This window comes from Prenolepis imparis, unplaced genomic scaffold (genome assembly GCF_030444845.1).
Source record: "Prenolepis imparis isolate NDT839.2.m4 unplaced genomic scaffold, iyPreImpa1.0 SCAF_14, whole genome shotgun sequence".
Lineage (NCBI taxonomy): Eukaryota > Metazoa > Arthropoda > Insecta > Hymenoptera > Formicidae > Prenolepis > Prenolepis imparis.
In genome coordinates this window covers 5,035,019-5,049,856 of record NW_028141172.1, presented here as the reverse complement: position 1 = coordinate 5,049,856, position 14,838 = coordinate 5,035,019, and the positions used below count along the sequence as shown (strand labels likewise).

General features: G+C 32.6%; 3 protein-coding genes across 5 annotated transcripts; 2 read left to right on the top strand and 1 right to left on the bottom strand.

Annotated features, from left to right (window-relative positions):
- The first annotated feature begins 578 nt into the window (after nt 1–578).
- Polr3k (RNA polymerase III subunit K) lies at nt 579–1,265 on the top strand. 3 transcript variants are annotated; one of them, XM_083053689.1, is made up of 3 exons: nt 603–667; nt 759–824; nt 886–1,265. In XM_083053689.1, the coding sequence occupies exons 1-3, from the start codon at nt 622–624 to the stop codon at nt 1,263–1,265; spliced, it is 492 nt and encodes a 163-aa protein (XP_082909815.1). In that variant the 5' UTR covers nt 603–621. The 3 variants fall into 3 exon arrangements, with proteins under 3 accessions (XP_082909814.1, XP_082909816.1, XP_082909815.1); XM_083053688.1 differs by having other exon boundaries at nt 579–667; nt 808–1,265; XM_083053690.1 differs by lacking the exon at nt 759–824 and having other exon boundaries at nt 587–667.
- Tcs1 (Threonyl-carbamoyl synthesis 1) lies at nt 1,132–4,788 on the top strand. Its single transcript, XM_083053686.1, has 2 exons — nt 1,132–1,273; nt 2,975–4,788. The coding sequence occupies exons 1-2, from the start codon at nt 1,220–1,222 to the stop codon at nt 3,770–3,772; spliced, it is 852 nt and encodes a 283-aa protein (XP_082909812.1). The 5' UTR covers nt 1,132–1,219; the 3' UTR covers nt 3,773–4,788.
- On the bottom strand, nt 4,774–14,708 carry Lili (LMBR1-like protein lilipod). Its single transcript, XM_083053685.1, has 9 exons — nt 14,591–14,708; nt 7,488–7,752; nt 7,110–7,213; nt 6,913–7,039; nt 6,769–6,834; nt 6,517–6,646; nt 6,087–6,444; nt 5,654–5,885; nt 4,774–5,555 (listed from the first exon to the last, which is right to left on the bottom strand). The coding sequence occupies exons 1-9, from the start codon at nt 14,648–14,650 to the stop codon at nt 5,299–5,301; spliced, it is 1,599 nt and encodes a 532-aa protein (XP_082909811.1). The 5' UTR covers nt 14,651–14,708; the 3' UTR covers nt 4,774–5,298.
- Nucleotides 14,709–14,838: the final 130 nt, after the last annotated feature.

Genomic DNA, 14,838 nt, shown 5'->3' with positions numbered 1-14,838 from the left:
ATAATAATTATATAATTTTATTATTAATGTATTTTTAATATTATATATATATTCATTTTTAAAATTCTATTGTAAATTAATATGACAATATAATAATGAGATTTATAAATGTGTATTAATAATTTTAATGTCAACAATATAATATATATATATATATATATATATTTTTGTATATTTTTTTGTTGTATTTTCTAAGAAATTATTTATATATGTTTTAAAATAAAATTATATAATATGATTAAATATATACTGCCTAATTCTTCTGTTGTTATATACATTTTCTTTATTGTAAAATTTGTTTATCTCAAAAAATACAACTAATTTCATTTCAAATTAGCTCATATTAATTCTTTCCTCTTTTTTTTCACTATTCGTATTTACTGTACAATATAGAATAAAAACTCGAGTGAAAAAATCGAAAATCGCTAAATAACAATCGAACGTGATTAGTCACATTCTAAATAATTAAATAAACATATTCTAATGGCGCTAATTTTTAAAATTGCTGGATCTGAAAGTAGAAACCAATCAACTTGGATCATTATCTAGTATTTTTCTTCACCGAAGCGGCCATATTGGTTCTCACTATTCTGTACGCATGCGCAGATTTGAGCCGATCATATGATTATCTTGACAAACACGTGTTTTAAATACTCTCTCGAAGCTCGTGAGTATTTTTTACGTTTTTTATTATCAATCCAATAAATTTAATATAATTTATAATTATATTATCGATGCTTATATTATAATAATTCAAGATTCTTGCACGTCGAACTTTCTGAACTTGGAAAACGATCGTTTTCGCAGGGGAACAGAAATTCAAAGTAAGAAATTCCAGAGTGACGCGAAACACACGTGGTACACATAAAACATCCTCGTTTCCAGAAACATCGAGGCGAAGAGGAGGACACGTCTCGTTCAGTAATATGGTGTACCTCTTCTGCCCTTACTGCGCCAATCTTCTCCGGTTCCAGGAGGACGCGACTGGGAATCGGTTCGCGTGTCGCACGTGTCCCTTCATCTACAGGATCAGAAAAGCGGTTTGCACGCGCACGCACTTCAACGAGAAGCTGGCGGAGACGGTCGTCATCAATAAGGAGACCGCGTGGTTCGGCGTGGACTCGACGGACGAGCGTTGCCCCAAGTGTTCGCATCCGCGCGCCTACTTCCGGCAACTGCAGACACGATCAGCTGACGAGGGTATGACCCTCTTCTACAGATGCTGCGATCACTCGTGCGGCCACACTTGGCGAGTCAACACCTAAATCCGCGGGTGCGTATAGTAATTGCAGGAGAAATTTCCCTCTCCGCAATTTTTAGGAAGGAATAGAAGTTAAAATGAAGATTGAAAGAGATCCCGGATCTTATCTTTAGATTAAGGATTTATTGATTTGTTTCTTTGATTTGTTATTAATTGATTTTAGATTCTTAATCTTTTTTAATCTTCTATATAAGGAATTTGAAGAGCGCAATAACAATTAGGGATGGGAGCGAGTTCAATATGTGGTTGAAAACCCCAGGCGAAGTCAATAATCAAGTTTCATTTTCTAAGATTCGAATAATATTCATAAGAAATCATATTTTATATATTGTAATGTATATATTAATTGATTTCATATCTTTAATTTTTTTTTAACCTTCTATATAAGGAATTTGAAGAGCGCAATAACAATTAGGGATGGGATCGAGTTCAATATATGCTTGAAAACCCTAGGCGAAGTCAATAATCAAGTTTCATTTTCTAAGATTCGAATAATATTCATAAGAAATCATATTTTATATATTGTAATGTATATATTAATTGATTTCATATCTTTAATTTTTTTTTTAACCTTCTATATAAGGAATTTGAAGAGCGCAATAATAATTAGGGATGGGAGCGAGTTCAATATGTGCCTGAAAACTCCAGGCGAAATCAATAATCAAGTTTCATTTTCTAAGATTCGAATAATATTCATAAGAAATCATATTTTATATATTGTAATGTATATATTAATTGATTTTATATCTTTAATTTTTTTTTTAACCTTCTATATAAGGAATTTGAAGAGCGCAATAACAATTAGGGATGGGATCGAGTTCAATATATGCTTAAAAACCCTAGGCGAAGTCGATAATCAAGTTTTATTTTCTAAGATTTGAATAATATTCATAAGAAATAGTATTTTATATATTTTATATATTGTAATGTATATATTAATTGATTTGATATCCTTAATTTTTGTTAACCTTCTATATAAGAAATTTGAAGAGCGCAATAACAATTAGGGATGGGAGCAAGTTGAATATATGTTTGAAAACCCTAAGCGAAGCTAATAATCAACTTTTTATTCTAAGATTTGAATAATATTCATAAGAAATAATATTTTATATATTGTATATATATTAATTGTGATTGTGATTGATTGATTTTAGATCCTTAATTTGTTTTAACCTTCTAATAAGGAATTTGAAGAGCGCAATAACAATTAGGGATGGGAGTTCAATATGTGCTTGAAAACCCTAGGCGAAGCCAATAATCAAGTTTTATTTCTAAGATTCGAATAATATACATAAGAAATAATATTTTATATATTGTATATATATTTGCCAAGTAATCGAATCTAGAACAGTTATATTCGAATTTTTTAGATTGAATCCCTACAAGATTCAAAATAGTACCTTCTGTTGTAAAGAATCAAATCTTTGCAAGTAGTACAGTAAAAAAAATTTAATTAAAAAATTCATTAAAAGATTCAAACATGCTTTGAATGTTCTTCAATGTACTTATAGAGAGTTCGAAATCAAACAAATTCGAACCTACTTGTAAGATACTTAATCCCATCGCTAATAACAATTAATGTTTAGCTCTTCAAACAAAGAGAAAAAATGCAAGTGTCAATCTCCTCTCTCTTTCTATATTTTTAAATAACTTCGCTTCCTTCTTCACCTAAGCTCTTCGTATATCTTTAATAATTTTCTTTTCTCTCCACAGAGGCGAGCAGTCCAAGGCATTCGAGGTATCATGAGTCCCAGCTCAATGGGTCCCACGAAGGTGAACATGAACAACGCCAAGAACGAGTTGAAGCTGATAGGATCCCAGGAGAAGCACTGGTTCTGCGGTGGCGACCGTAGCATCGCGATGGCAGCGCATCTGCTGAATAAGGGGAAGGTGATAGCGGTACCGACAGACACGATATATGGTCTAGCCGGCCTGGTGACCGATCCGCACGCCGTTCAGCGATTGTACGAGATCAAACGGCGGGATGGAGCCAAACCGCTGGCCATCTGTCTGAGCAACGTCAAGGAGGTAGGCACGTGGGGTGTCTTGGACGACGTGCCGCCCCTCTTGCTGGAGAGTCTGCTTCCTGGGCCCTACACGATATGCCTGCGACGCACGTCCGCCCTTCCACAGACCTTCAACCCCGGCCTCGACACCGTGGGGATTCGCGTCCCCGACAGCAAGTTCATACGCAGCGTCGCGCAGATTGTAGGTCCGCTCGCGCTTACCAGCGCTAACATAAGCAGCGAACCGAGCAGTCTGCACCCGGACGAGTTTCGCGCGCTCTGGCCCGAGCTCGACGGCGTCTTCCACGGGCAGCCGAACTCGAGGAAGCAACTGGATCGCCGTCGAGTCGGCTCCACCGTGGTGGATCTGTCCAGACCCGGTAATTATACGATCGTACGACATGGTATCGCAGCGAATATCATCATCAGCAAGTTGACCAAGTATGGACTGAAGAAAATAACAGAGGACGGTGCGTGCACTACTGATTTTCCGATCTGTGAATAGGATATTTTGCGTATTTTATATATTTAGTCGTCATAATGTTCATATGTATATAAAATAAAGAAAGTAATATTTAAAAAAATGATATCTAGCGCAAGATAAGAGGTTTGTTTTTAGATATAAAAACCATTGTATGATCCAGTTTTAATTATAAATATCAAAAGTCGTATAGTTGATTTTGTGATGATACTGACTAGGTATGATAGTAGGTTCTGGTCTGAAAAACTCTCTCAAGTTTTTTTATCGCAATTTATTATTTTCAGTCTGAGAACACTTCATACTCCTCTCCCAGGTAAAATATCTTTAAATAATTCAAAGCTTTTATATCTCAATTTACCTAATAATTTCTTAGGTTTTTATCTTTAAAGAGTAGTCATTAAAATATATATATTTATTATTATTTAAATAGAAAATTTATTTTCTTTTATCTACGACGATACCGGTGATTATAAAATGAGGACGTTTAAAGGCAAAAATAAACGTTCATCAATAAAGATTCTTCCTGTACAGGACAGATTCTTGTCGGTATATAAATATCATTGAACATTCCATGCATACACACACATACACACATAAATACGCATACATATACAGACACATATATGCACGGATATCTTAGATCGTGTATATTCTTCTCGCAATCCTTATCTATCGTGAACTAATTTCATTCGATTACGTATATACACACGCAGACATGCTGAATGCCGAATCCTCTGTTATTACGGAGGGAGAGATTCAGACAAATATATTCTTAAACTTAATGTAATAAATAAATATTTAGTGCTATTATATGGATATAATCGCCTTCCATTGTCCTTATCAGGCTACGTCCTTAACTGGCCTCGCATTTTTTTAGTTACAAATTATCACACTAGGCAAAACCGAGAACGTTCGCTTAATCTCGGCTCTAAGCGACAAACTCTTTAGGCTCTCGCGAAAGTTGCGTTGGCTCTCTTTGGTGCATCGTTTTTCGATAACGCGAGAGTATCTGGGGATTAAAATAAAAAAAATAAAAGAAATTGTATTGAAATCATCGGTGAACGATTCGCCGATGATTTCAATACAACGCAATCCCACAGATTTCTCGACAAAGCTAATCTCACAATCAGACACTAATTATGAACGATATTAAAACAGTTTTTAAGAATTTAAAAAAAAAAAAGTTTCGGAATCTCTCTCTCTCTCTCTCTCTCTCTCTCTCTCTCTCTTTCTCGAAATACGAGAAATATAGAAAACCTCGATGTAATCAAGATTCTAGCAAGTATCTAAGAAGTCTCTAACAGTCGAAGGAGAATTCAAGAGCGAAGGATTTTAGTATAATCAAAGTTCTCCAAATTTGAGAAGTAAGAGTCTCTCTCTCGTGATTTGAAAGCTCAAACGAGCTTTCTATAATCTTCAAGAACTTAAAAGTCAGGAGAACTTTCGCAAGATCCTGATGTACTTTCTCCATTTTTCCTTCCTCTCTCACACACACACTCTCTCTTTCCTCTCTGTGGCTTATTAATTATATAATAATATAATAAATCAGTCTAATCTTCCTTTGTAGAAAACATCCCTGACGATGGTGAGTTTTTCTTCGCGTCGGCGCTGACGCTGCTCCTGAAGATACCTAGCAAGCTGCTCCTCAGACGAGTATAGATCTCTTTGCGCACGGTTGCGGTGAACTTGGTGGCCAAGCACCCGATCGCTGCCGTGGCGAAGATCAGGTTGTACAGGAGCACAAGTTTGAAATTACCCAGCCACTCGATGCGTCCGAAGTCACCCAGCAGATCGAAGTTTGTCATTCCTGGGGAAAAGTACAAACGAGTAGAAGAAACGAGCTCTACGTAGAAGGTTGAAATTGAGAGGTTCTCTTAGGATATGTAATGGAAGCTCGCACGTTACCTAGAATCCGCGACAACAGCGGTAAGGCCGAACTGAGCACCAGCAGAAGGGCGCAGTTCGCGATGAGGTGGGTGAGCGGCGTGGAACGGAGTCTGGGTTGAACTCTTCTTACGCCCGGTAGAGCGTATAGGCCGATCGCGCTGGTCACGGCCAGGTAAAGAATCACCGCCACCTCAATTGTCGCGCCGATGGGTCCGAGCTTCGACAGGGAGCTGATGCCAAGCGTAAATTGCTATTTGAAATAAAAACAATTCAATTGATTAGACTTAAATTAAATTTAATCTTCGAAATTACAACGAAAATAAATGGAAATTGATTGCTTATTTGAATTTTGTATGATTTTTTACTAAAAAATTCTCGATTTTCTTGGAATTTGCGGTCAGACTCAAAATTGACAGATTCGTAGGGACAAAAAAAAACTGTGCGTACGAACCCTTGTGCTCAACGGCAGCGCTTTGATTCCTATCAGCAATTCCAATGTATTTTGCACCGCCAGTAAAGCCGTGGCAGTGGATAAGACGAGAAGCGCCAGCATCGCCACCGGATAAAGCAACGTCCGCCGAACCCACCAGGTCCTCCGCTGTTGATCCAGCAGTTGTCTTCGACTCCGGATGTCGTCCAGCCGTTGAGAAAGACCTTTCTGCAAAGCACCGTTCCTCAGGCACAGCAAATCCGGACTCATGCTCAGTAGCGGCTCGTCCTCCTCCTGCAGCGACGAACTGCAACTTGTCGACGACGACATGGGCACCGGTGATACGTACGACTTCCCCGTCGCTTTCGCGTGCTGCAATCTGAACAGACGCTCTGTTATACACGCTACTATTAAAATTATAACGCGCAAATCTATGAAGGAAGGCGCTCACCTTCTGCAAATACAGTCCTCTTCTAATCTGTACGCAGAGAATTCCTCGTCCAGGTTCTTCAGAAACTGGGGTTTTACGAGAAACGACCCCACCACACCGAACAGTCGTACAAATCCCACGGGAGTGCATACTAAGAATAGAGCGCGATTAATCCAAATTGTCACAAAAATATTAATATATAATATTTACAGAATAAATAAAGGTGGATCTTTCCCTGCAGTAACGTTGTTCGAAAACTTGCGATATACTTACACAATAACATCACCACGCCGACGAACGAGACGCAGGAGTACAGGAAAGGTAGATAACTCCATAAATCTATAAAGATAGGATTCTATTAAGTCAACATGTTATTTCTTTTTAGGATCCTCGCATTAATTGTGTATGTATACTTACTGAGCAACGTGTGTAAACTCGAGTTTTGATAATCCAACAGGGACGACAGGACGTAAGTCATTCCTAGTACAAGAGTGCCCAGAAGACCGAGGACCGTCACTGTCTCGTACACTCTTGCCATCACGCCCTATAATCAGAAGAAATTATTTTTAAAAAAGACATAGACTCGTTATAAATTCTTCAAGATTCTATCCCACCTTCTTATGGCCTTCGAAACCCTCCGACTCCGTAAAGAGGTAGGCGAAAGGCAGAAACACGAAGAGCGATAGGTTTGAGAACAAAAACACGTGGTTCCATAGACCTGTCGACATGATGAATATGTATCTTGTTACAACACAAAATTTGTTTACAACCCAAAAAATACAAACAAAGAATCAAAGATATCTATTTTAGAGTTCTCTCTTTGTTCCTTTCATATCATTATTAAGACACTTATACATTGTATATCCATTTCTTAATTACATAATTGATTGTACGTTATCTTGAACGTTATCTATGATCTGGATTTATGTAAATTATGTAATAAATTACTCCATCACTTTGTTCTTCAGTAAAGCTCTTGCGGATTATCTCACCTTGAATGAGAGAGCTGTTAAGCCACTTAACGTAGTAGCTGTTCGGGTAGAGAATGAGTACCTCGTTGCTGGCGATAGACACCGGAAGTAGGAGGGTCGCGCCGACGGAGACCGCCAGGGCGACCGTGCAAAGCCAGAGGCTGATCCTGTACACGGTGGCTTCATCCTCGTCCACCGACAGATAATCCTCGCGATCCCGGCGTCTGAAGCGCGCAATCAGCGCGTAACTCGAGATGTAAAGCAGCAGAAAAAGAAGCAAAAATATCTGCAAAATTCACAATATTTCAATATTTCTATTATTATATATTATGTAATATTAAAATTGCATAAAACTTTATTGAAATTAATTGTTACATATATACACTGACAATTTTAATATCAATCACACCCGCATAAAAACGCAATTATAAATTTTTTCATAAATATGTAATTTACATATATTTTATATTTCATTATATTTTATATTTTATTATATTAAAATATATAACATTAAAAAATATATATATTTCATATTTATATATATTTAAATAATTTACTAAAATATTAATATATATATTTTTTAAAAATATATCATATTATAGATAAATACATAAATAAAAAATATATTTTTTAAATACATGTTATAAAAATATCTATTATTTAAAAAAATATATATATATATTATTGATATTTTAATAAATTATTTAAATGGTAATGTCATAATTTATGAATTAATTAATTTAAATATCTTGATAATGAAAATATTTTTAATTATGATATTTAAATAAATCATCAAAATACTATATATGCATATACATAATTGATATTTTAATAATTTATTTAAGTGCAATTCAATAAGGTACATTTGATTATAAATTATACAGATGCGCGTCTTTTGTAATCGAGTGTTTGCAATGATAATTATTTCACGGCGTGAAAAGATAAATTGAAGCGGAAAAATTTTTATCCTTGATTCGCTATTGATACTTGGCGCTTGATAAAATTCTTGAGAGAGAGACACCATTGCAAAGATGTTACGTAAATAATACTGAATACTATTAACGCCGATTAGAGGAATGCTTACAACGCAGAAAAAAATACAAAAGTGTGTCGGTAAACAAAGCCTTACATATGCAAATTGAATTGATTTCTTTCTCTGTGTCTTTTTTTCCCCTCGTCATTATATTTCCTTAAATATCGTTCAGTAAAATCCGTGACATGATTAATCAGCGCAACAATTAATAACATTAATAAGTGGAACAAATAAATACTGATTTCTCAATTGTCAAGTGTTTTTTTTTCCCGAGAAGAAACGTCAGTGTTTTCGATTTAATTGAATATTTTCATCTTTATTGATTCATCTATTTTTTTTTGCAAAACATTGAAAAAAAACTTTATTATTATTATTTGAAAATTATATTAATTTTTGAACGTTGTTAGATTTTTTATAAAAAATATTTTTTGCTGTTCTGGAGTGTGTATATATCGCCATATTTCTGCATCGAAAAATGTAATGTAATTTTTTATATATCAATATAATAATATAATAATATAATATCAATTATTATATTAATATATAATAATAATAATTAATATTATTATATATTGGAAAATTATATACTCATATAATTATATTATTATTACACATCTCAATTAATATATATATATATGTATATATATAATATATATATATATATATATTAATAAAAAATTATTATATAATAATATATATTATATATATTATAAAAAAATGTATATACTATATATATTTTTTTCATAATTTTTTATTAATATATTATATATTAATATTATATTAATATATTATATTAAATATATATTAAATTATATATATATATATATATATTATATTAATTCTTATTAATTATTAGAATTAGAAAATTGATGCTTTTATATATATAGTACATTAATTAGCATATTAATTCTTTAATCGATAAAATAAAGAATCTACGAAGTTTTTTCACGAGGTCATACTTGGGCACGAGCGATAAAAGATTCCCACGCAACCACGCGGATCGAATTGTTCAACAATGACCATTGTCTACGATCTATCAACTTGGTGTTGAGCGTTTTAATTTATTAATTCGCTTATAGCCTCCCCTCTCCATCCATGTATCCTCGCTCAATTAGCTCCTTTATTTATTCATCGACTAATCCGTTCGTATAGTACATACATTCGTTTCCCCTATCGCGAGCGCGTGTTTATCGCGTTTTGTCATCGCGTTGTCGGCTATATTAATACAATGTATACGTTGTAATTGACGTATCAATCCGCCCGGGGACGGATGTAATAACGGAGCGCGTATAATTACAAATGGAACAAATAGAACACGAGTGCGTGACATTTTCGGCGTCGCGTTTGGCAGAAGCTTCTCTGAGAGCTGAGAATAGGATGGATGAAAGCGGGATGCGAGCTTTCGCGAGAACAATGCACCTACAAAGAAGCCTATATAAGTTTATTTTTAATTTACAATAAACAATGTATACATATATAAATATATATATGTATATATATGATTTTTATCGAGTTTTTATAGAGCTCTTATCGCAATTTTATAGAGCTTTCCTGCTATAATATTTTAATTCGCAAATTTCGGGACTATAATATATATGTATATTATTATATTATATATAAGTTTAATAATTTTCTTTCATCATACTGAAATTTTATGATAAATTAGAAATTAAATTTAAAAGGGAATGTGTATGATAATTTATTTCTCAATTTCAATATGTATCAAATTAATAGAAATTTCTAATTAAAAAAAAATCGCATAAAGGCTATTATTTAATTGAGACAAGTTAAAAATTGATCTTTTGAAATATTATCGAGAAACAGATGGAAATAATTATCATAAAATTTAAATGTGATAAAAAAATATTAAATTTATATATACACAGAGTGTCTCAAAATTCGCGAATTAAAATATTATAGGAGGAAAGCTTTCAAAAATTAAGTAAAAAAATTATTTATGATTTATTTTATTCCAAGCAGTAGTTTTTGAGATATGTTATAATGATTTAAAACTGGTCGATCACAGAATATACTTATACAGTCGTCTGTTTATTGATCATGCATGCGTCATTAAACTAGTGCACACGTGCGATTTACGACTAAATAAGCGTCCCTTATATCTCAAAAATTGGAATAAAAAATATTTTTATTACGCAAATATTTTTATTATTTAATTTTTAGGGATCTTTCTCCTTATATAGTATTTTTATTCGCGTATTTCCGGATATTCTGTATATAAATTTAATATTTTTTATAATATATATATACATATGTCTATTTAAATATATTTAAATATATTTAAATATATTTAAATTTCATGATAAATTAGAAATAAAAATAAAAAAGGATAATGTAGGATAATTTATTCCTCTCAATCTCTAAAAAAAGATTCATCAATCTATTATATTTAATTGCGGTATGTTAAAAATGGATCTTTTGAAATTATCAAAAAGCAGATCGAAATAATTATCGTTTAAATTACTTTCTGCTGATTTTTTCATGCATGATTTCTCACAGATAAAAAAATAATTAAAAATTATAATACGAAAAACAATTAAAAAACTTAAAATAATGAATAAAAAAAAAACTTTATATACACACATATACCTATATATATGTATTATATTAGGAAAAAATGTGTATTTTTTAATTCGCGAATCAAGGATATTGCGCCCCAAGTAGTAGAAAAGATAAAAGAGAAGACACATTTATAGTTTATTACCGTTATCGCTCGTGTCATTTTTGATCATTGACCCCGATTGAAAAGTCTGTCGAGCGTTACGTTTCGCGATTCCGAGAGAATTTTTCTCTATTCGCACTAACTGATCAAACGGGTCTTTTGTGCCTGCATTTTCTTCCTCTTCTCTCTTCATTTCAATACCTAACTCGTATTTTACCAAGACTTTCTGTCAGAGATTGCGGTTCTCTCGCAATAAACACTTAATTTTATTTTAGTCAAGTCTTTTCTGTTGTGTGTATTAATAATAAATTCTTCCGGTTATCTTCTTCTCTTTTTCTCGCTTCAAAATTAATTACTCTTTGCTCGAAAAGTATAGTTAAATACGAAAACAAACAATTAAGTTACGATTAAATTATTTAGCTCACAGATCGAGGCGTGAAAAATAAAGCGGGACAAAGCTTTCACGTTATACTTTCCAAAGAGTTTCGCGAAAAACGAGGTAAGAAAAAGTATATTAGTCGGTATTAAATCTGCCTGTTTATAATTTCGATCATAGTTTTTTTTTGCACATTTGATCGTAGTATCTCATTATTAAAAAAAAAAGATAACTGTCAAAATCGCAACAATTTTATTCGTCTTCTTTTTCGATGATATCACGTTTCTATCGTTTCTTCCATTTAAATCGAGAGCGGAAGTTCGCTAAAGGTGTGGTTTCCGATAGCTTTAAGGTCACTTTAATCAAACCCCGATCAACTCAATCATCGATTATGTTACAGGATGTGAACATCGAAATTTCCAACGATATAATTATCTATAATCATTACTTATATCTCTAAATTAACTATATATTTACTATACAGAGTGAGTTACTTAAGACCGGCCATTTGAATAATTATGAGAGTAAAATGGCCAAAAAGTTAATATTTTACGAGATATTTTGTATTTTAATTTGATGTAATTTTACATGTAATTTTCTTTACTTTTATCATTACTTTTATACACAAAATAATAAGAGAAAGCAAGGTATAAAGAAAACATATAGTTACTTAAAAAAAATATGTAATTCTACCTGAAAGAAGATATTTATCTTCAATGTCCCCTTTGATATCATATAATATTTTACCTCAAACATTTCTTATTCCAATCTCCAAAATTGTAAAAGTTATTCGAATGGCTGGTCTTAAAGAGATATATATCTATATTATCTTTAAAAAAAAAATTTATATTATCATATTTACTATAGTATATTTATATTTAATTTATATTTTTAATTTATAATTTCATATTTAATTTTTTATATATAATTATATCAATATAACATAATAGAAATTTTAGAAATTCCGTCGCCGATCATTAGGTAAGTTAATCAACTTGGAAAACTAACTTGTGGTCCTCAGAGAAAGGACATTTTTTTCTCATATATTCTATCTCTCGACCGGTTCCTCGTCGCGAGAAATTCCCAAAACGAAGACGTCGAAGACGGCGATAAGGAAAAAACGAGCGAGGTTCCTACACGTGTTTCACGAGAGCCACGTCTGCGAAATGCACATTCACTTTGGGTGAACGCACTTGCACGAGCCAAGTTCGTCCGTGATGTTTGAAATTCCTCCCGGAGCGATTTCCGATTAGTTTTCATTATCTAACACACGATACGAGCCGGAACGAACAAGGTCCAGCGGAATTAAAGCCGGATATTTCGCTCGATAATTCGCAGAGTGTCCCAAATCATCTCATCCGTGGCGAATCATTGCGGAAGATAATTTTTTCGCCGCAAATATATGTATATGTATATATATATATATAGTATATAATATATATAAGATTTATAGTAAATATAGTATAGTATAGTAAATATAGTATAATAAATATAATATAATAAATATAGTATAGTAAATACAGTATAATATATATGTATAGTATAATATAGTATAGTATATATATTATACTGTATTTACTATACTATATACTATACTATATTTATTATACTATATTTACTATACTATATACTATACTATGTTTACTATACTGTATACTATAATATACTATACTATATACTATAATATACTATACTATATTTATTATATACTATATTTACTATAAATACATATTATATACTAATAATAGTAAATATAGTATATATTATAGTATATATATATTATATATAATATATATATACTATAATCTATATAAATACACATATATATTATATATATATCTACAATATAGGGGTAATATATAGATATATATTACATATCTATATATTATAGATATACGGATTATTATTATTATTATTACTATATTATATATTATTATAAACAATTATTATACACTATATTAGATATATAATGTATATTATATATATGTAATATATAAATATATATTTATATTTACTATATATGTGTTACTTTACTATTAGTATAATTATATATAATATTATATATAATTATATATATTAGTATAATTATATATAATTATCTGGATAATAGAAATTTTAGAAATTTTGTAGGCATTTACAATTTCCAAATTGCTCTGCAAAGTAATTCTCAATTTAGAAAATTGTTTGCTCGCGAGATCAGTGCAAAATTTAATTAAAGACGAAGATTGGCAGTCTTATTATTTACAAAACGTTCTCTGCTCTCGTATCTCGCAGAGATACACAGGGGCAAAGGAAACAGAGAGAGAGAGAAAGAGACAAATTTTATCTCTCTCATTTTAACAAAATATTGCATCTTACTCAGTTTTTCAAATAAAATCGAGACAATTCGATCCATACGAGAAAAGATTTGTTGAAAAATTCAAGCGCGTAAAAATTTTGCACATTCTCTCTCTCTCTCTCTCTCTCTCTCTCTCTCTCTCTCTCTCTCTCTCGCTTCGACTTAAATCAGAAGGAACGTCGTCAAGAATAAATAAATAAACAAAAGATCCACGTCGACACACAACGGACTTCCCGAAACGATAAACGTTAAATTAAAACGAGCTCGTTTATCGTCGTGCAAAGGCGTGATAAAGCTCGTTTTCGTAATTGGACAATTTACAGCAATTATCGAGAATAAAACTCGAACTCAACTCGTTCGAGTCGCGAGAAAAAAAAATTCCCTCCTTTACTCTCTCTTTATATTTGACATTTCCCCGGACATTTTTTCGTTCATCCTCGCTGCACAACGAATTGTATATAATTCGAATAATTCGCTGTGGAAAAAAAAATGGAACGCTCCGAGAATACAAGTCTAAAAGCGTCCGCAAAGGACATATTTGTCTCTTCGCGACCGCAGAAAAATTCCGCGAATTTTATTCCTCTTTTACGAGCGCGGAAAAAATTAACTAGAGCGAGATAGACATATTTTATATATATATATATATATATATATATATATATGTATTCGAGAAAAGACGTGGTAGTACTTTACTCACTATATTCTCCCGCACGGTGTTGTGAAACAACTGTTCCCTGAGGTCAGCGTCATCTTCCATCTTCACCTGTTTGTCAGCGGATGTCGGTCTCGGTCGGCGGCCAACGGCAGCGACAACATTTTATCGTCTCGCCCGGTTCCGCGGCCACATCGGCCCCCGAGGAAACGTCACGCCGAGGGAGTGCGTATCGCGTTCTTTCACTCGCTCGTGTGACGTGTCTCTCTGTCTCTCCGCGACACGACCGAGTG

What these genes read in the sequence shown, in the direction of transcription:
- Polr3k (XM_083053688.1), top strand. Translation starts at nt 622, where the DNA reads ATGATTATCTTGACAAACACGTGTTTTAAATACTCTCTCGAAGCTC. An exon ending in TAAATACTCTCTCGAAGCTC is followed by an intron (nt 668 to 807) that starts GTGAGTATTTTT and finishes TCGTTTTCGCAG; the next exon opens with GGGAACAGAAATTCAAAGTA.
- Tcs1 (XM_083053686.1), top strand. Translation starts at nt 1,220, where the DNA reads ATGCTGCGATCACTCGTGCGGCCACACTTGGCGAGTCAACACCTAAAT. An exon ending in GTCAACACCTAAATCCGCGG is followed by an intron (nt 1,274 to 2,974) that starts GTGCGTATAGTA and finishes TTCTCTCCACAG; the next exon opens with AGGCGAGCAGTCCAAGGCAT.
- Lili (XM_083053685.1), bottom strand. Translation starts at nt 14,650, where the DNA reads ATGGAAGATGACGCTGACCTCAGGGAACAGTTGTTTCACAACACCGTG. An exon ending in ACACCGTGCGGGAGAATATA is followed by an intron (nt 7,753 to 14,590) that starts GTGAGTAAAGTA and finishes TGAATTTTGCAG; the next exon opens with ATATTTTTGCTTCTTTTTCT. An exon ending in CGCTGCCGTTGAGCACAAGG is followed by an intron (nt 5,886 to 6,086) that starts GTTCGTACGCAC and finishes TATTTCAAATAG; the next exon opens with CAATTTACGCTTGGCATCAG.